Here is a 22,316-nt window from a genome sequence, read left to right on the forward strand (position 1 = left end):
TTTGGCTGCAGGTTTACTCATTTTACCATTTTGGTAGACTTAAAAATAACTTTCCAGGAATAAGAAATGAGTAAGAGTTGGCCATTTGGCCCCTCGAGTATGCTCACCCATTGAATATCACAGCTGATCTGACTTTGGCCATAGCTTCACTTTCCTGTCCATTCTACATCACCCTGGTCTCCATTGTGCAGTTAAACTGCCTCAGCCTTGATAATACTGATTTATTCAACTTCTACAGCTCTCACTAAGAAAAGTATAGTAAAACCCCTGGTATCCAGCCCCTATGGGGATTGGTAGATGCTAGAGAAGTACAATTTCCGGTTGCTTGAGACTTGCAATTCCTAATTAATACATCTGCATTAAGAATAAAGTGTAAAAGACAAAAATACTACACTGTACTTAAACTGAACAAAATTCCCATTTTCAAACATTTTACTTTATTTTCAGTCACATTGCTTGAAAACATTGAACTGTCGCTGTATATACAGGTTTTTTCCCCTCCATGGAGCCGCCCAAAAGATGAACAATAACAGCATAATTAACCCGTCTACCCCAAGTTTACAGACAGTGCTTCTGACTGGGGTGATCTTGCCAAGCAGAGTTAAGGAGACTCTTTAAGAGAGACATCCCAATGGCGAGCAGCATCAACCAGCTCTTCATCCTGGGTGACACCATTTTTTTCACCACCGTTTTATTCAAACAGCTGCTACAAGCAAAGCCCGAGCATTTTTTTTAAACGTGTGTATTCTTCACCTATTACTTTTTATTTATTTATTTTCCTCTTTTTAAAAAAAAATTTAGTCACTTGAATTTCAGATACTAGGGATTTTTTTTTTTCTCATTTCCCCATGAAACCCACGGACTCTTAACTCAGATCTACAGAAGTGGGGTGTGGTGTCGCTGATAAAGGAGCAGTCATCCCGCCAACGTACACCCCTCAAGACGATGCAGATCTGTGATCTGGAAGGGAGTGCATTTACTGGAACAATCTCCCTGTCGTTTCTGGTCCTCACTGAAATCTCCCCATTGATTGTTCATCCGCCACTTGAAGGAAATGGTGTTAAAGTGATTGATCGCCGCTCTGCACAAGATACATAAACCAGCTTTTCATCCTACTTCAGGTATCACCACTGTGTTGACCATGACAACTCTGATGATCAGCGCGAGGAAGTCCCTGCCGCGGGCATCTGCTATTAAAGCACTGGATGTGTACTTCTGGATCTGTTATGTCTTCGTCTTTGCTGCTTTGGTTGAGTATGCATTTGCCCACTTCAATGCAGACTACATGAGAAAGCAACGTGCAAAAATCAAGACAAATAAACCAGGTGTGGAGGTGAGTGATGCTGTAGCAAGAACTTTGAACAATTTAGGCTGAGGCAGGGTGTGAAAGTTCATTGGGTTAAAGTATGAAATTAAATTTTGCACAAAACTCTTGGTAAAGACGTTGAATCAGTCATGCCCTTAACCAGGAAATCAGGTTTCAAAAGGCACCACAAATAAGTAGACAGCTAATGTTCAGGCATAGAGTACTTCTCTGGAGATAAACTAACTGCTGATGGGTAGAAATCCCTGCCGTGCTTCTGTTTCCATTATGAATGCTGAATGAGCATGAGAGTTTGTGATGTACAAGGTCCAGGTACTTGCTGCAGCCACGCAGGGACACGCATTACACCAAGTACAATAGAATCGATCAAATTACCACAATATTCCAGAGCAGAAAGCAGCCCATCCAGGAAATCCCTCTGAATTCTCTGCAGTTAGTACGCTTCATTTGCACCAGACATTAACCAACTATCTAAGTCACTGGAAGAAACCAGTCAATACTGATTGTTGACATTATCATTGTATTGGATGTGCCATGGTACTTCTGCCCCCCACGTGTCTTCCGACGCGCCAGCTATGATTTGGTTGCTCATCCTGAATTGGAATTTTGTGTATATAAGTGAAGTGGTTAGCACAATGCTATTACAGTGCCAGTGACTGGAGTTCGAATTCTGCGCTGTCTGTACGATGTTTGTACAGTCTCCTTGTGTCTGTGTGGGTTTCCTCTGGGTCCTCCAACCTTCAAAGGTCTACAGGGTTGTAGGTTAATTGGGTGTAATTGGGTGACACGAGCTCGTGGGCTGAAAGAACCTGTTACCATGCTGTGTGTCTAAAAGCCCTACACCAGAAGATCGAGTACAAAATCCAAGGTTAACACTTTTGTTAGTGAGGCTGTTCTGTTAAGATGTTAAAACCCACTTGTGCCTACTCTTCTAGATGGAATTCACAACTTAATGTTGAAAAGCATCTGGTCCTTGCTGCAGAGTATTCATGGGAACTTTAGTTCAGTTGGTTTTCTGATATTATGTCAGTGACCACACCAGGAGTATTTGTAAAGCGCATTGCTGGAGAAAATCAGCAGGTCAAAGTGTACTTTGAGACATAGATGGGGCTGCACATTTAGCATAGCAGTGAGAGCAATGCTCTTACAGTGCCAGCGTTTGAATCTCGCGCTGTCTGTAAGGAATTTGTATGTTTTCATCACGTCTGCCAGATCTCAGGTGCCTGTCTACATTTTGCTCATAACTTGATGAAGTATACCAAGAGTATTTCTTTAGTTGTAAAGGTAGCTTGGGCATGAAATGGACAAGAGAAATGCAAAACTTTTAATTGCAGGAAATTAAGACGACTGGAAAACACGCCATCGTCCTGTTCTCCTTGTCAGCGGCTGGGGTGAACCAGGAGCTGCTCACATCCAATCGACTGCACCGGGCCAATCGGGTTCTCCGTGGAGACGAGGTTGAAAATGGAAAGGCACGAGCAGATAAGCATGACAACAGAGTGAACAAAAAGCTTGTCCTCAAGTCCATGTTCAAACCTATTGATTCTGACACTATTGACATATATGCAAGGGCTGTCTTTCCAGCTGCTTTTGCTGCAGTCAATGTCATTTATTGGGTGGCATACACCATGTAAGTGGTATGGTAAAGTGATGGTTACAACATTGGACAGGAACTCCAGCAATATGACAGTGAACATGTGTGATGCTATCCCTTTGCTCTGGATGTTTTATTCAGCTGGGGAAACTTGGTGAACGTGAATACTAAATATATCATAGACTGAACATGCACTGGAGCTGTTTGTGCTCCATTGAAAATTAGTTTTGCCCTTGTATTTTAAAATTAATTAAATCATAAAATGAACATATATTGGTGGAAGCAATCTATTCCTTGGAAATAATAAAGCTCATTTAACAATTGTATATATCATTGATTTTAAATGTTAGGATGCGCAGGGATTAATATGGAGGCTAGATATCGACTCCTTTGACTTTTACTGAGGTGGACCAAAGTGCAAGGAAGTGCTCACTGATGTCCCAGAAGACTCTGATAGTTTCTAGGTTACTTTGGAAGGTCAGCATTTCACTGACATTACATCACTGATCTGTAATATTAACTGTTTCTCTCTCCACAGATGCTGCCCAACCTAACACCTACATTTTTTTTTCTTGCTTATATTTCAGTCCATCTAGGATATCTCTCCTTTTCCATCATTTTGGTGTGACCTTTAATGTACTTCACTCTGATGTGCCTTGCAATCTGCTGATCAGTTCCCTGAGGCTTTTCTGTCATTATGATCATAGCTGATCTAATCTTGGCTTCAGCAGCACATTCTCACTCTCTCCCCTCACTCCTTGACTTCTATGTAGTTCTAACAAATGTCTATTTCTGCCTTGAATATATTCAGTAACTGTCTCGACACCTCTGGGTAGAACCACAATCCACAAAGAAGAAACACCTTCTTCATTCCATCTGAAACGGACAACCCCTTCATTTGAAACTATGCCTTCTCGATTTCCCCCATAAGGGAAGATGTCATTTCATCAATCTTGTACATTTCACTAAGATCATTCTTTTAAAATGTAATAAGGCTCAACATGCACAAACTTCATATGCTAGTGCCTTCATCCCAGGATTAAACCAGTGAAAGCATTCCACATTACCTCCAATCCTTCAATACAATGGTCATATTTGTACACAGTACCTGAGGTACAGTCTTACTAGATCCATCTAAGCTTTCCTACTTGTACTCATTCCTTGCAATAAAGACCAACACTCCATTAATCTTCCTCAGTACTTATCCGTTCCTTTGAGTTTTGTGCACAAAGACTCCCAGATGCCTTTGGAATATCAATTCTTTTAAATTGCCATTTCATTCTTCCTTCAATATAGATAACCTTTTTCCCTACATTGTACTCATTTGTCAACATTTAGCCCATCTACATCCTTTTGAGGGCTGTGTCATCTTTACAAGTTGCTAATTAAAGTTGGACCCCAACATTATTCCCTGTACCACACCACTTGCACTGCTATTATCTACTTTGTTTATTACATCCTTGAAGAACTCCAGCAAATTTATCAGTTTCCTCTCACAAAACAAATTTCACTCTTGTTTGATTGTCCAATTATTTCCTTTAAGGTTATGATTTTATATCAGGATTAATGGCTTTACATGTTTGCCCCAATCTGGACTGTAGCTGGAAAAAAGAAACTGGTCCAGAGACAAAAAGGGGAATAAATTAAAAAGATGTCCTACACATAGAAGCAGCAATTGGCCATTTGTTCCTTCAAGATGTTTCACTGTTCAACAAGACTGCAACTGATCTTCAACCTCATCAACATCCTCAGAATCCCTTGGTGTCCAAAGAAAATGAAGGTGACCAATGGAATAGGTACCAATGTATCTTACTAAATGTTTGTGATTAATTAAGTGCTTTGAAGTTAACATGATTAAATTTGCCGATGATAGATACAATATGAATATTTGTCTCTGTCGTGGTTGTTGAGATAATTAGTCTGCCCAGGGAGACAGTTTCCTGTGATCTCGTACTAGTCCAAGAGTTGGTCCTTTGCTTAATGGAGCAGTTTGCCCAGAAACCCAAGGTTCAATTTTTCATTCTTTTATTGAATAAGGAGAAGCCAGTATGCTTCACAACTGATTATTTATAAATGTATTATTTGTATAATACATTTATAAATAAATATATCCTGGTGCACTGTGCTGCAACCTTGAGAGACATAGTAAACTAGCAGTGGTGAACTGTGTGTAAATCTTTACATCCATTTTCCTGCTAAAATGGAGTCTGGAGGTTGAGACAGATATTTGCAGTAATCAACCTATTTAAAGAAAAACAAAATCAAATATGCTAATTATGAGAAAGGAGAGGCAATAATTGTAATTCTGATAACCTAACAAAGCCACATGAGAAAAAAAAACAAAAAATCAGCTCAAGCCACATTTGAGTGACCTATTGGCACCTAACTTCAATAAGGAAATGAAAAGTGGGAGCAGTTTAAAAGAGGCGAGGTGGAGATGTTTAGGGAGGTAATCACAGCCTCTAGGAGAAACACAAGGCCAGAAGTGAAATACATTGTGGGCTGGAGAAGGGGTAAGTCCTTGAAGGATTTGGAAAATAAGCATGAGAATTGATGTGCTGCTCCCCAGGTATGGGGAGACAGTGGTTGAACTTTGTCATATGCACCAAAATGTAGTGATAGAAGTTGTTTTGCAGGCAGACCAGTGGATGAATTCTACCTTGTACAAGTAAATGCAACATATTATTATTTTGGGGTTCATTCAGGAGTCAGATAATGGTGGGAAAGAAACTGCCCTTGAATCTGGTGAATTGTGATAGCTTCAGCAAGGTGGAATTGGGTGATGTTACAGAGTGGAAAATCCTTGCTGCAGATGTAGGGACTGAAACTTAACACAGGCAGAAATGTGCAAATGAGGCTATAGATAGCCAGCCATGAAGAATGGCTCAAGTTTGGAGTTTGTTGGTGGAGCCTGGTAGGGAGAGGTGACAGAAAGAGGATGTTAAATATGAGAAAAGCTCACATAGTAGCAAAAGCATCTGTGTGATAGGCAGATGGGACCAGGTGCCAGATCAGGAGAGAAAGCAACCCACCATCTCCAATATACCCCCACTCCTTTGGCCTCTCCCCTCACCTCCCTCCCCTCCTCCTCCCCCCCCTCCCTACCCCCCTTCTCTCCCTCCCCCCCTTTTCTTTTCCACCTCTGCTCCCTGATGAATGACAGGGCTTTACTGCTCTGCTCACTTCAGTCACACAATATGTAAGCTAAACACATTTATCCTGGGAATGGACAATTGGAATGTTACAACCTGCACCTCACCAGAAAGCCACATGATCTTTCCTCCTGATTGCGCCCGACACAGTAAATTTCACTTTCCGTGGAAAATGGGCCATTGCAGGTCTGGGAGCATCTCATTCTTCCTATGCCACAGCTGACTGGGCATGGTGTCCAAGCTGACCAAAGCCCAGTGACTGAAACACAACAGCAAGAATAAAACAGCTTCAAGAAACCTGGCTCTTAATGGTCAGGGAAGATGAGGAAATTGGGATCCTACCCTGTGGAATGTAATTGTTTTGCACTAAGACACTGGAAAAGAGGCTTCAAGATTCTCCATCTTTCACACCTCACCTCACCCCCAGAGCAGATCACAATTATTTAAGATTTTTGTGAAAAGGTCATGGTAATTCAGCAGTTGATTTGCAAACAGCAGATCCCACAAGGCAGCAATGGGCAGATTAACTGTTGTGATGTTATTCCCAAGCTGATGAATATTTCTGGTGTCTGGGCACAACCACTGTGGGAGAGAGAAGGATGTGGCCTGGCAGGAATTGCTAAAACAGCTTCTGACAGCTGTTTGACTTTGCTGAAAATCAGTGCACTGAAGGAGTGAGAGGCAAAGGAGCCCAGCGCTGGACGATTGGCAGGACTGGGGTGGGGGGGAGGTTGAGATTGGTGAAAAAGCAATGTCATGTGGGGGGGGGGGGGGGCGATGTGGAACCTTGTCTAAGGCGTGCTGGAGAGAGAGAGATACTCACTTCCCCCCCACAACACCCTAGATGCATGATGGAGGAGCATCCAGCCAAGACTGGAGGTGGGGTGACCTTCAGACACTCTCAGGCGGGAGGGAGAATGGAAGTTTTATATGGAAGGGAAGTGGAGGGGATTGGGGTAATGGGGCACAGCAGTTCAGGGGGTAGGGAACATACTGGAATTGAGAATCAAGAGAGCATCCTCAGAAACATCGATGCAGGGACACCAAGTATCTGCAGAGCCCATGAGTGCCCTAATTCTAACCCATCCCACTTCACTGCAGCCTTTGCGTACCCACTCTTACCTCCTGTGTGGTCACCGATGGAAGTGTTGCCTTGCTGCCTCACTAGGTTGGCAGTAGTACTAGCTAGCTTACCTGGACTGTCAGGGGTTCCACATGGCATGGCCTGCTCCACACCACCGCTGCAGGGTGAGCCCCCATGGACTGGAATAGGGTTGTCACAGATACGAACGAGTCTCTTGATACCAGTGGAGGAGGCAGAGCATAGCGACCACTCTGACCACTGCCCATTAACTGTGGGACACAGAAACCCTCACTCATTGAGATGATCCAAGTAAACTCTCTCAGGATAATCTCAACCAATCCCACAGCCCGATTCTACCCCTTTCTCCATCTGCATCACCTTGTGCCATGGTCATGTCCCCTGATAAATGATTGGTTCAGATTGCTTTGGTTCCAACCACTTTCTTCTTACCCAACCATCTTGGTGTGTCTGAGCTTCCCTATGCCCTATGGTTCTAGCCACTGCACACAGTCAGACAAAACATAAGCAGCAGACACAGCCCCATTACCCAATAATATAGTTGATGCCATACCTCAGCAGTCCTATCACCAGTCCTCCCTCCAAATGGCAGAAATCCACAATTTGAATGTACTCAGTGACTGATGAACAACTTCTTTTTCATTACTTGTCCTGAAGAGCTGATGCCACATTTGAAGTCTGTGCCCCTGGTTCTAAATACCCAGCCTGCATGCACTCCCTCAGGCTCTGCACTCCAGTGACCCTTCTTGTTCTACAGGGAGGATGTTCAACTCATCAAATATGTACCAGCTCTTTCGAATAGCCATTGCATTCTGTTCTTAATATTCTAAATTTTAAATGTAGACATAACATAGTAACAGGCCATTTTGGCCACAAGCCCATACAACCCAATTGACTTACACCCACAGTACATTATATATGGTGGGAGGAAATAGGAGCTCCCAGGGAAAACCCACGCAGATACAGGGAGAACGTACAAACTCCTTACAGACCGTGCATATTTGAACTTGGGCTCACTTGCCCACGTCAGCTCTAATCATCAACTCTTGCACACAATGGGCCTCCTCCACTCCAGCTCTAGTCAAGCTACATGCTGAGCTTTAAAAAGTCATCCTTTACTCAAACTTCCCATCACAGGAAGTCCCTCACACCTCTTATCTCTGCTCTCCCTTAACCATTCCCACCTCTACTCATTCCACAAAGATCTAACCCTCAGCTACCGACCTTCTCCATTTAATTTCCTTCTCGTCCACTTCTTGGACGCAATGGCTATTCGAGAAAATCTTGGTCATTGATCAATCATCTGGCCCTCTCTCTAGTGTGGGTTCAGTATCAATGATTGATTGTGCTCCTGCCAGACAGCTTGAGGAAGATGATGCTCTGGGAAGAATTACCTGGGCAAGGCCTGAGCATCTCACACTCCACGAGGGTCCATCACAACGCATTCCACTCTCAGGGTGGGTGCACATTCGAATCCGCATTTTGTTCTGCACTCCACAGGTAGCAGTGCAGATTGACCAGGGTGTCCAGATGCTGGAGGCTGTTGGGTAAAAAGATCATGGTTGATAGCCCCGTTGTGTTCCTAGAATCAGAGCACAGAAGCGATCCTTCAGCAACCAAGTCCACACCAACCGCCATACATTTCCCTCAGAGTTCCTGGCCTCTCCTTGCAGCTCAATGAGCACTACTAATGAAAATAATCTGCTTATTAACACAAAGTTGATTGAGAGAGCCTGCTGTATACAGATACGCTGCTATGTGTCACAGAACATAGGAGTAGGCCTTCTGCACACTCTACATGACCATCCACTCCAGCACCCTGTTCCTGCCTTCTCCCTGTTTCCCTTCCTTTTTTGGCATTTACAATCCATTCCTCTGAAAGATTTGGACTCTCAACCTTTTGTGCTTTACTACTCCTGGGTAAGGAAGGTTTCCTTGATCTCAATGTGAGGAAATCCCATTCCCCGAGGCTGTGACCCCCCCTCAATCCAACCTTTGGGGACATTCTGGTTTACAGCTTCTTGTGCAATCTCCTCTGCATCTTGTAAACTAATACAAGTACATGTTTGGCTGTAAAGTGCATTGGGAAGGGTTCTGAGAAATGCAAACCTTTTCTCGTTCATTTAAATTTAGACATACAGCACAGTAATAGGCCCTTTTGGCCCAGAGCCAGTGCTGCTCAATTACACCCAATTAACCTAAAAACCCAGTATGCTTCAAACAGTGGGAGGAAACCGGAGCCCCCAGGGAAATCTCACGCAGACATGGGGAGATTGTGCAACTCCTTACAGGCAGCGCGGGATTTGAACCCTGGTCCCGATCACTGGTGCTGTAACAGCGTGGCACTAACCGAGCAGCCCCTTTCAGACTAAGATTATTTTGGAGGATGTGTCTTCGGCCTTTGCTCCCTTTTTGGTGAAGGCTTTTATTCTGGGAATTCCCTCTCCAAATTGCTCCTCCATTAATATGTTCTTCAAACCCCCTGCCCAAAAAAGGATTTGAGTGTTTGTGTCAAATTTTATGACCCCAGAGCAGCAAGAGCCTGTTGCTCTTGTTGACATCCCTGCTCCAAAAAAAAGCTCAGATATCCCAGATCCAGAGATCAAGTAAGTGACTTTAAAAGTCAAACACAGTGGCCAAATGCAGAGCTCATGGAATTCTGATTGGATGTGTGCCAATTACTCTGGAGAAGGTGACCCTTCAGATTCTTTGTTCTAGCTGCAGAACGTTGAAGCTGGATTCTGATCCCATTTCCTATAGTGTCTCCCACTGCACGGTAACTCAGGGAAAGCAGTACTGAACATCTCTCACCTCATCACTTCTGTGATGTGGAGTCACTGGAAATGTCAGTGCAAATTACCTCTGTGGGGCCTTTCCAACCCACTAGTTAGCCTAGGCTATCAGTCGTGCTGCAATTCAACATCAAGCTGAAGGGAAACAGTTCACCTTCTTTCTGACCCTGTCCTTACCCAGCCCTCTCACCCATTGCAGGATCTCTTCACTGGTTGTTCAACAGAACACTTGTTAATAAACAAGCTCAATAGCTGGACAAGTATTCTTTACCTATGCAGTGAAATCCGTCACCAAAATGTCCTCTCTGGCAAACACACAGGAAGGATCCCAGAGTATTGATACAAAAGGCATTGGGGCTGTAGGTGTGTTGTTGCAGGAGACACTCATCAAGATCTGTGGAAAGTACAGATCAGTCAATAGGACACAATGAAGGGAATAAAATTCATTGGAGTTATAAAGATCATTACAGCATTAGGAGAGCAGGGATTCATTTCCAAATGGCTGGGTCAGGGGGCCTCAGCACTGATCCTTGGCATTCATGGAGCAGCTCAAAGTAAAAACACAATGCTGGAGAAATTCAGCAGGCTAAATAGTGTACTTTAGAGAGCAAAGATGCATAACTAACATTTCAGGCTGGAGTCCTTCATCAAGGTACGAGTTTGGGCACCTGCCTACATTTTGATGAGGGGCTCAAACCTGAAATGTTAGTTATGTATCTATCTTTGCTCAATAAAGTTCACTGTTTGACCAGCTGAGTTTCTCCAGCATTTTGTTTTTACTTCAATCACAATGTCTGTGTTTTAGGTGGAAGAGCTCAGAGATTGGTCCAGGCAAAGACAAAGAACCAGCCAACCCATACCTGGTGGTCTACAGGTGAACGGGTGGTAGGGAGTTGCATTTTTATTTGTAGTGAGCTGGTGTCTCAGGAAGGGTGTACCTGGGAGGAGTCATATGATGGAGTAGTGGCTGGTAGGAGAATACCAGCCCTCTTCAGAAAAGAAGAAAAAAAATGAAGGAAAAGCAAAACCCCAGATACTCAAAACACAACAAATAAAAGATAAAGGTGTGGAAAAGAAAGGAAATGGAACCTAAGAATGAAAAACCAAAAACGGGGAAAAAAAAGGAAAGATGCCAGAAGAGAAAGGAGAAGGCCTTACCTGCACGAAAAAGCAGGGACCTGCCGTGGACAGAGGAGCCCGCTCCCCGAGGTTAGTGGAGACCCCGCAGGGTCACGACCTCCCGACTGTGGGACTGCAAATATGGCTCACTGAGCCAAACAGAGGTGCGCAATGCACACAACAAGGAAAAGGAGAACACCGATGGGAGGGGGGACCAGCTGTGGAGTGAACCTACACAGCACGAACAGCTGAAAGATGCCCGACAACAGGGCTCCCAGCTGGAAGAAAAGGAAAGCAACGGGAAGGGATGAGAAAGAAAAACAGAAGCAGGAGGCCCAACAGATAACCAGCCCAGAAGAAGAGGACCAACATCAAGAAGCCATGAAAAAAAATACTCAACAAGAAAGAGAAGTAGAAGACACAAACCCAAGAGCAGACACAGAAGAAGAACACCAAGCTCTGCACAGAGGAATAGAAGGTAAAATGAATGAACAGTACATAGATTTTAAAAAATTTCAAGAACAAATGACAACATTAAAAGAATGGTTGACACTAGAATTTAGTGAAATGAAAAGTTCAAAAGAAAAAGTGAGTAGAATAGAGCTGGTCATAACAGATGTAGGGAAAGGATTAGAAAATGTGGAAGAACGTATAATGGTGGTAGAAATGGAAGTGAACGACTTAAATAAAATTGGAAGAAAGTGACAAAAAAGTTAAAGAAACACAAGTTATTAGCTCAGAAGATGGATATAATGGAAAACTATAGTAGGGTAAACAATATAAAGATGGCAAAGATATGAAAGAATTTATAAAAGAATGGATCCCAAAAGTCCTGGGAATGCCAGAAATGCAGGAAGGAATGGAAATAGAAAAGGCACACAGAACATTAGCCCCGAAACCACATTCACAACAAAAACCAAAATCCATTTTAGTAAAATTTCTGAGATACACGACAAGAGAAAATATATTGGAGAAGGCAATGAATAAAATTAGAGAAGACAAAAAAACCACTGGAGTACAAAGGTCAAAAAATTTTTTTCTACCCAGACACAAGTTTTGAGCTCCTAAAGAAGAGGAAGGAGTTTAACACAGCAAAATCGATCCTATGGAAAAAAGGCTATAAATTTATGTTAAGATATCTAGCGGTGCTTAAAATAGTTAATCCGGGGGGAGCAAAACAGACTGTTCTCGGATACGGAGAAAGCACGAGAATTTGCAGAATGCCTTCAGGATAGAAAGAGAGATGAAGAGATGCAACAGGAACGAAGAATGACGACAAACTACATATAAAGATGTAAAAATAATGTACAAGTAAGGATGAAAGGAGGGAAGCAAATTGAAGCAAGGGAGAAGGGGGGAAAAGAGGAAGGGGGTTAAAAAAAAGAGGGGAAGCTTTGTTTTAATGTGAAGATAAAAGTCTTTTCTGGAGGGGGTTGGGTGGGAGAGAATAACAGTCACTGTGAAATCAGTTGACACTTGCGAATGGGTTCGCAGTCCGAATGGAGAGGGGAGTTGTGGTTGCCCGGCAAGGGACAACGGACGACTCAGAGATGGGGGGGGGAACGGGGTTAAGGGAATTTTAGATGTGTGAGTGGTTGAAGTATTTTATGTTTTAGAAGTGTGTCATACATTGAGTTCAAAAAAGGAAAACTGAGAAATGAAAATGGGGAAAAGGGGAAAAAGGTGGCAGTGAGGAAGCGGAAATGAGATGTAAACAGAATACGAGATGGCCATGTTGAACTATATGACTATAATTATTAACGGAATGCATAACCAAATCAAAATGAAGAAGCTATTAAATTTACTGAAAAAAAAAATAGATACAGCATTCATGCAGGAAATGCATCTAACTGAAGTGGAATACAATAAATTAAGGAGAGACTGGGTAGGGCACGTAACGGCAGCATCATATAATTCAAAAGCCAGAGGTGTAGCTATATTAATCAATAAAAATGTACCAATCAAAATAGAGGAGGAAATAATAGATCCAGCAGGGAGATATGTAATGATAAAGTGTCAGATATTTTCAGAATTCTGGAATTTCATCAATATATTTGCACCTAATGAAGAGGATCAAAAGTTTACGCAAGATATATTTTTTTAAGATTGTAGATACGCAGGAGAATATATTGATAGGAGGGGATTTTAACCTTAATTTGGATTCAAAGATGGATAAAACTGGTCAAAAGACTAGCAAAAAGAACAAAGTAGCCAAATTTATGGTTAAATCAATGCAGGAAATGCAACTTTTGGATATATGGAGGAGACAACACCCAAAGGAGAAGGAATACTCATATTATTCAAGTAGACATAAAACATACTCAAGGATTGATCTGTTCCTGTTGTCAGCCCATATGCAAGGGAGAGTTAGGAAAATGGAATATAAAGCTAGATTGTTATCTGATCACTCACCCCTGCTATTAGCAATAGACCTGGAGGACATCCCTCCAAGAACATATAGATGGAGATTAAACTCCATGCTACTTAAAAGACAGGAATTTAGAGAATTTATTGAGCACCAAATTAAAACATACTTTGAAATAAATACGGAATCAGTGAAAGACAAATTTATATTATGGGATGCAATGAAAGCCTTCATCAGTGGGTAGATAATAAGTTATGTCACTAAGATGAAAAAGTACTACAATTTGGAAATAGAATAGCTGGAAAGGGAAATAGTAAGTACAGAAAAAGAACTAGCAACAAGGGAAGATGCAACAAAAAGAGAATTGGAAGACAAAAAAATAAAATATAAGGTGGAGAAGAACAATGAAAATAAAGCAGAAGTATTATGAGCTAGGAGAAAAAACGCACAAAATACTAGCCTGGCAGCTTAAAACAGAACAAGCTAAAAGAACTGTATTGGCGTCAAGGAAAAAGGACAAACAAATTACATATAATCCAACAGAGATCAATGAAAACTTCAAGGAACAAAATAGATCAGTTTTTAGCTAAATTTGAACTACCAAAATTGCAAGAAGAGGAGCAAAACACTGATAAAACCATTTGAAATAGAAGTACAGGATATATTAAAAAAAGCTGCCAAACAATAAAACACCTGGAGAGGATGGATTCCCAATAGAATTTTATAAAACATTTAAAGAGTTATTAATTCCTCCTCTCCTGGAAGTAATGAACCAGATAGAAGAAACACGAAACTTGCCAGTCTCATGTAAGTCAGCAATAATACCAAAGATGGGGAACGATCCATTAACACCAGCATCATATAGACCAATATCTCTACTTAACTCAGATTATAAGATAATAGCAAAACTATTAGCAAACAGATTGGCCGACTGTGTACCAAAAATAGTAAAACTAGATCAAACAGGATTTATTAAGAAAAGATGAACAACGGTCAATGTCTGTAAGTTCATTAACTTAATCCATGCAGTACAAGGAAATAAGATACCAACAGTGGCTGTTGCTTTAGATGCAGAGAAAGCCTTTGACAGGGGAGAATGGAATTATTTATTCAAAGTATTACAGAGGTTCAACCTACCAGAGAAATATATTAATTAGATTAAAGCATTATATAAGGGACCAATGGCGAAGGTGACATTAAATGGATATATATCGAACCAATTTAAATTAAGTAGGTCAACTAGGCAGGGATGTCCACTATCTCCCTCACTGTTCGCTTTAGCAATAGAACCATTGGCAGAACTGATAAGAACAGAAAATAAAATAAAAGGGATAAAAATAAAAGAGAAGGAATATAAAATCAGTTTATTTGCAGATGACATCATAGTATACTTAACAGAACCAGAATTATCAATAAAAGAATCACATAAGAAATTGAAGGAATATGGAGAAATATCGGGGTACAAAGTGAAGCAATGCCAATGAATAATTGCAGATTACACAGAGTTTAGAAAAGAATCACCATTTAAATGGCAAACACAAGCAATCCGATACCTCAGTATTAGATTAGATAATAATTTAGGTCATCTATACAAATTAAATTATCAGCCATTAACGAAGAAATTACAAGATGACTTAGAACATTGGAAAGATTTACCACTAACACTGATAGGAAGGGTAAATTGCATTAAAATGAATATCTTTCCAAGGATACAATACCTATTTCAATCATTACCAATTCCCTTAACAGAGAAATTCTTCAATGAGCTAAGGAAAACAATAAGGAAATTCTTATGGAAAGGGGGGAAACCGAGGATAGCACTAGATAAATTAACAGAATGGTACAAACAAGGTGGTTTGCAGCTACCAAACCTTAAAAATTATTATAGAGCAGCACAATTAAGATATCTATCAGACAAGGGAAAAACCAGATTGGACCAAGATAGAGCTAGATAAAATAGGGGAGAAGGTTCCCAGAACACACTTTTTAAGTGGGATGAAAAACTGGTTTAATATAGACGTTCACCAGTACTGCACCATTTACTCAACATTTGGAAGAAGATTCACGTAGAAAGGAAAAAAAACAAATAGCAACTACAAAATTATTATTGACGCAAAATCAACTAATCCCTTTCCTTTAGAGAATAGGAGAGAAAAGGGAATCAAAAGAATAGAAAATTGTTTTTGAGGAAATAATTTATTATCATTTAAACAAATGAAGTACAAATATGGAATAACTCACAGTACAATGTTTGCATACCAACAACTGAAAACCTACTTAAAGGACAAATTGGGAAGCAGACTGAGATTACCAGAAGGAAGCAGCTTTGAATATGTGATTACAGACACAATGATAATTAAAAGATTTATAACGAACATGTACATCAAGCTGCAAGAGAAAGAAAATGATGAAATAAGCTGTAAACCCAAACAAAAGTGGGAACAAGATCTAAACATAAAGATAAAAAATGAAATATGGGAAAAGTTATGCTCCAGAACTATGAGAAATGTAATAAATACGAGGTTACGCATGATAATCTAATTGGTTACACAGGCTATATATCACGCCCCAAAAGTTAAATAAATAGGACCCAACAGTATCAGATAGATGTTTTCGCTGTAAGAAGGTAATGAGAACAACGGTACATGCAATTTGGGATGTGAGAAAGTGAAAAAGTTTTGGGAAGAACTAAATCAGATACTAAATAAAATCACAAAAAGCAACATACCAAGAAATCCAGAGATCTTTCTTCTAAGTAATATAAGAAGTAAAGAATTAGGCCTCAAACTGGATGAAGCGCAAAAAAGATTTATTATGATAGCTTTAGCAGTAGCAAAAAAATGTATAATGTCAACTTGGAAATCAGAAGAAAGCCTGAGAATACAGCAATGGTACATGGAAATGAATAAATATATTCCATTGGAAAAAAAAATAACACAATTTAAAAAATAAAGTCAAACTATTTGAACAAATTTGGGAACCGTACATGGAACACAACAGAGAGAGCCTACCGCAGACCTCCACCGCCTAAAATGATAGATTGAGAAGACGAAATGAACTGACCCAATGTGTAAAAGTAGATGACACAATTTTTTTGTTTATTTTCATTGTGTGATGACATTGTTTAATGGGTTTATTGTATTGTATATGTTGAACATTTAATGGGTTTGGAGGGGGTTGGGAAGGAGGGAGGGAAGGGAGGGGGAAAAAAAGGGGAGAAAATGACACTGTATATTCAAGAGAGAAATGTTTGTGTGTATTTTGATTAATATGGTTCATAGTGTGAAAAATTTAGAAAAAATTAAAAAAGTAAGGGTGTACCTCAGCTCCATGGGTAATATGGTAGAGCACATGGTTTTTGCTCACCATCTGGACACATTGACATCAGCCCATCCCCACCTCCACTGCCAAGAGGCAGCCCCTCATCTTTCACCTTCAGCTCAACAAATGCCTCTGGGATAATTCTGAGTTTTTCTGCAATCTTTCATTTGAACCAAAAAGCAAAGCAATGACAATTTAAAGTTGCATGGACAGAGACAACCAAGTTCAGACATGGCCTGCATCAGAAGTTTCGAAGCTCAAACTAAGGGGCAGGGCAAATTTGTTCTGATAATGAGTGATGAAAAGGATGAGTACAGCATTCATTTTTTGCTCTACACAGATGGGGGATCTCTGTGTGATATTACCCCTTCCTTTCCCCGATGACTAAGCACCACACATCAGGATGGAATTGAGGAAGTTAACCCATGCAACACTGGGTGATTTGGGGTTGCTCGACATGGCTCAGCTCTGATACACCTACAGGGTGAACATTTCCCCTGGGCCATGAGAATCCTCACCTATACAGGATGAAATGCCGTCTCCGCTATATCCCATCTCACACTGACACTTGTAAGAGCCATGAGTGTTGATACATGTCGCTCCTGGGAGGCAGTTAAAGGGCATTCATCAATATCTCAAAGATACAGGCAAAAATAAAACCAAATTAGATTCAAGCAGACGACGATAGCTTCATTTATACATTCTCTATATGGAATTACACTCAAAGACTCGCACCCCCTCAAGCCTGTTAATGAGATGAATGGTGATCCGTGGCTCAGTTTCACTTCTATTGGGGTCTTTTGGTTGGCAGGAATCTATTGATTTAGGTGTCAAACTCTCAGCTGATCCCACACAGCTACCATTTGTGGAAGGAGTACCAGGTTTCGAGTGCCTCCTGGGTGTGGAGCCCGTCCACCTCTGACCAGGTGAAGAACAGCCTTTAGGGCAGCACAGTTAGCGTAATGCTGATACAGTGCTAGCAACCAGGGTTCAAATCCTGTGCTGTAAGGAGTTTGTACGTTCTCCCCGTGTCTGCATGGGCTTCCTCCCACCATCCCAAACATACTGGGGTTCTAGGTTAATTGGGCGGCATAGGCTCATGGGCTGATAGGTCCTATTACCGTGCTGTATGCTTAAATTAAAGTTAGAATAACAACTGCAATATACAGGAGCAAGGAGTGGCTGAAGGAGACTGATAGGACTGGGTGCAGCAGCTGGGTGGGAAGGGGCTAAAGGAGCAGGGCTGGCATAGCCTCCCAAACTCGGTATTGTATCCAGCCCCTTCCCCTAACCTGCAGCCTAGTGTCAAAGCTATGTGTTTGTTGCATTGGACAGGGACAGCGACAGCGCCACACGGAGAAGGTTCATGGTAGGCAGGCACCACCACCACCCCTCCTCCCCGCTGAGGAAGTTTTCAAAAGTCAGATTGTACCCCCTGCATTTACCCTACAGCCCCCTGCTGAGACTTGTTCTGGTGCCGAAGGAAACAGGCCTGGGTGCAGCTGGGTGGGAAGGGGTTGGTTTGTGTCATGTTGACTGGGTTAAAGCATTGGATAAGTTTGGTGCAATTACGAACAGAGTTTATTTCCCCATCTAGTGGCTGTGCTCTGCAAAGCAGTTTAATTTTCAATGCCGTCAATGGAAAATGAGCCATTCTGCAAATCTGACGGAAAGATGACGACTAAATCCAGGGAATGTATCCAAAGATGTTTGAGCAATCACTTTATAAATGTTGCTCTGAAAGCAAATTTGTCCAAAGAAAACACAGGGAAGGGGATGTCAGGAGGCAATAGAACTGGTGGAAAGGGGTTGAGGGGGGGGGGGGGGGGTGTCAGTAAATAGACTGGGACAAGTCACCACCTCCCTGTTGAAACATGCCCAGGTTCTATCCCATCACTGCATGAAAATACTCACCCATGCAGTGAACACCATTCCCTTCAAACCCACCATTGCACTTGCAGCTGTGAGTGCTCTGAACATTCCCTACACAGGTCTTTGTTATGTCATTTAATATAAAGGTCAACAACATCTGCATCATCAACTTTATGGAAGTCATTATTAATTATCAAGTATGTAAGGTGAAAATCAATTAAAATAAACAAAGCATGAAAAAAAATTAATTTTTGTGAAACGCTCTTATTGTAGTAAAAACACAGTAGGTATAAAGTGAGCTGGATCTTAAACCAGTCACAAAAATGGTATTAGGGAAAACACAGAGATGCTGGAGGAACTCAGCCAGTTTCATAGTATCCACAGTAGGTAAAGATATCTTGAAGAGGGCTCAGGCCTGAAATGTCAATTATAGATCTCTACCTCGTTCGGACACTGTGAGACTGGCTGAGTTTCTCCAGCATCTCTGTATTTTTTCTAATACAGTTTTTGTGACTGGTTTAAGATCCAGCTCACTTTATACCTTCCCTGGGCAGGCAGAGTCCTCAAGCAGTACAGAAATAGGCCCTTTGCCCTATCACGTCTGTACAGACCTTTTGCCCTAATCCTATGTGCCTGAATTTGGAGTGAATGTATCTACCTTACCTATTAAAGTATCTAATTGTCTGTATCCAATTCCACCACCTCCGGTCATCAGTTTGTTTTAAAAAATTTTTTTACCCCTTTAAAATTCTTAATCTCATTGAAAACAAAGCCCTCTTGTTTTTTGGTACCCCTAAACAGAATCTATCCTCTCTATGCCTCTCAATCATACTCAGTTCCACCAGGTCAGCCTTTAGCTTCTGTTCCAGAGGAAAAATCCCAGCCTATCCAATCTCTCCCCATAACTAAAGACCTCCAACATGCTGGTGAATCTCTATTGCAACCACATGTGGTGACTAGAACTGAACATAGTCCTTCAAGTGCAATCAAGTTAGTGCTTTCTGAAGTTCCAGTGTAACATCCCAACCCTTATTTTCTTTGTCCCAACCAATGAAGGAAACCTGGTTACAAGCTTTCTTCAGCCACTTTCAAGGAACCATGGAGGGACCCCAGGTTCATCTATTCATCCTTTGTGCCCATCATTTAGTGTACATGTCCTACCCCCTGTTTGAGTTCTCAAATTCCATCATCTGACGTAACAATTGTCAGAGACAGAAACAGGCCCATCTGCCCTTATAAACTGTACCAAACTATTTTTTTTGCCTAGTCCCAATGACCTGCTCCCAGTCCATTAACTTTCCATATCCCTCCCATCCATGTACCTGCCCAAATTCTTCTTAAATGTTAATAGTTTGCCTCCATTCACCACTTCAGCTGGCATTACATCGCTCCACACCCCCACTACTCTGTGGGAAGAAGTTGTCCTTCATGTTCCCCCTAAACTTTTCCCCTTTCATCCTTAACCCATGACCTCTGAATTGTATCTCACCTACCCTCAGTGGAAAATGCCTATCTACATTTACTCTATCTATCCCCCTCATAATTTTAAATATCTTTATCAAATTTCCTACATTCCAGGGAATAAAGTCCTTACCTGTTTAACCTTTCCCTGTAACTCAGTTCCTGAAGTCTGGGCAACATCCTAGTAAATCTTCTCTGCACTCTTTCTATCTTATTGATATCTTTCCTGTAGTTCAGTGACCAAAACTGCACACAATACTCCAAATTTGGCCTCACTAATATCTTTACAACTTTACCATAACATTCCAGGTCCTGTACTCAATATTTTGATTTATGAAGGCCAATATGCCAAAAGCTCTCTTTTCAACCCTATCACCTGTGACACCACTTTCAGGGAATTATGTATCGGCATTACCAAGTCCCTCATTTCTATCACACTCCTCAGTACCTGATCATTTATCATGTAAATCCTACCTTGGTTTGTCCTTCCAAAATGCAACACCTCACACTCATCTGCATTAAATTCTACCTGCCATTTTTCAACCCATTTTTACAGCTTTGAAAGTTTCCCTCACTGTCCACAATGCTTCTAATCTTAGTGTCATCTGCAAAGTTGTTGATCCAATTTACCACATTATCATCCAGATCATTGATACAGATGACAAACAACAATGGTCCCAGCACCAATCCCTGAGGCAGACACTAGTCATAGGCCTCAGTCTGAGAAGCATCATCCACCACTACTCTCTGGCTTCTCCCGTATGGCCAATGTTTTTTTTTATTATAATTTTTTTATTTTTCACACTGTGAAAAACAACCAAAATATATACAAACGTTTCTCATTAAATATACACAGTGGCATTTTCTCCCTTTTTTTCCCCCTTCCCACCCCCCTCCAAAACCAATAAATATTCAACATAAACAATACAACAAAACCATAAAACAATGAAAAATAAACAAGAAAAATGTGTCATCTACTTTTACACACTGAATCAAGTAGTTTTGTCTTCTTATCATTTTAGGGGGTGGAGGTCTGAGGCAAGCTCTCTCATGTACGGTTCCCAAATTTCTTCAAACAATGTGACTTTATTTTTAAAATTATGTTATTTTTTCCAATGGAATACATTTATTCATTTCTATCTACCATTGCTGTACTCTCAGACTCTCTTCCATTTTCCAAGGTGACATTATACATTTTTTTGCTAATGCTAAGGCTATCATAATAAATCTTTTTTGAGCTTTATCTAATTTGAGGCCTAATTCTTTACTACTTATGTTACTTAGAAGAAAGATCTCTGGATTTTTTGGTATGTTATTTTTTGTGATTTTATTTAATATCTGATTTAGATCTTTCCAAAACATTTTCACTTTCTCACCTGCCCAAATTGCATGTATTGTTGTTCCCATTACCTTCTTACAGCAAAAACATCTATCTGATAATGTTGGATCCCATTTATTTAACTTTTGAGGCGTGATATATAACCTGTGTAACCAATTATACTGTATCATGCGTAACCTTGTGTTTATTATATTCTTCATAGTTCCAGAACATAACTTTTCCCATGCTTCATTTTTTATCTTTATGTTTAAATCCTTTTCCCACTTTTGTTTAGGTTTATAGCTTATTTCATCATTTTCCTTACCTTGCAGCTTAATGCACATGTTCGTTATAAATCTTTTAATTATCATTGTGTCTGTGATCTCATATTCAAAGCTGCTTCCTTTTGGTAATCTCAATCTCCCAATTTATCCTTTAAATAAGCTTTCAGTTGATGATATGCGAACATTGTACCATGAGTTATTCCATATTTGTACTTCAACTCTTCAAATGTTAATAAATTATTTCCCAAAAAACAATTTTCTATTCTTTTGATTCCCTTTCTCTCCCATTCTCTAAAGGAAAGGTTATCTATTGTAAAAGGGATTAGTGAGTTTTGTGTCAATAACAATTTTGGTATTTGGTAATCCATTTTTTTTCCTTTCTAAGTGGATCTTCTTCCATATATTAAGTAAATGATGCAATACTGGTGAGCTTTTATATTACACCAGCTTTTCATCCCACTTATAAAGTATATGTTCCGGTATCTTCTCCCCTATTTTATCTAGTTCTATTTTAGTCCAGTCTGGTTTTCCCCTTGTCTGGTAAAAATCTGATAAATACCTTAATTGTGCGGCTCTATAATAATTTTTAAAGTTTAGTTACTGCAAACCACC

The 22,316-nt window shown here is 40.7% G+C and overlaps 2 protein-coding genes across 11 annotated transcripts in view; one reads left to right on the forward strand and one right to left on the reverse strand.

Annotated features, from left to right (window-relative positions):
• Positions 1-3,189, forward strand: part of gabrd (gamma-aminobutyric acid type A receptor subunit delta) — a 37,484-nt gene extending 34,295 nt beyond the window's left edge. For all 4 annotated transcript variants that reach the window (XM_069918315.1, XM_069918316.1, XM_069918314.1 and 1 more), the window contains 2 exons: positions 1,122-1,333; positions 2,659-3,189. In XM_069918315.1, coding sequence (XP_069774416.1) covers positions 1,122-1,333; positions 2,659-2,958 — 512 coding nt within the window. In that variant the 3' untranslated portion in view covers positions 2,959-3,189. The remainder of the gene's footprint in view (positions 1-1,121; positions 1,334-2,658) is intronic.
• The window catches only part of LOC138754283 (uncharacterized), a 48,906-nt gene continuing 27,039 nt past the window's right edge, over positions 450-22,316 (reverse strand). For 4 of the 7 annotated variants that reach the window (XM_069918319.1, XM_069918318.1, XM_069918322.1 and 1 more), the window contains 5 exons: positions 17,288-17,371; positions 10,236-10,358; positions 8,567-8,712; positions 7,265-7,423; positions 450-5,159 (listed from right to left, as the gene is read on the reverse strand). In XM_069918319.1, the coding sequence (XP_069774420.1) occupies positions 5,097-5,159; positions 7,265-7,423; positions 8,567-8,712; positions 10,236-10,358; positions 17,288-17,371 (575 nt within the window). In that variant the 3' untranslated portion in view covers positions 450-5,096. Of the gene's footprint in view, positions 5,160-6,057; positions 6,330-7,264; positions 7,424-8,566; positions 8,713-10,235; positions 10,359-17,287; positions 17,372-22,316 lie in introns of those variants that run through there. The other 3 variants (XR_011351627.1, XM_069918320.1, XM_069918321.1) reach the window with 3 other exon arrangements.

This window comes from Narcine bancroftii, chromosome 2, assembly GCF_036971445.1.
Source record: "Narcine bancroftii isolate sNarBan1 chromosome 2, sNarBan1.hap1, whole genome shotgun sequence".
Classification (NCBI taxonomy): domain Eukaryota; kingdom Metazoa; phylum Chordata; class Chondrichthyes; order Torpediniformes; family Narcinidae; genus Narcine; species Narcine bancroftii.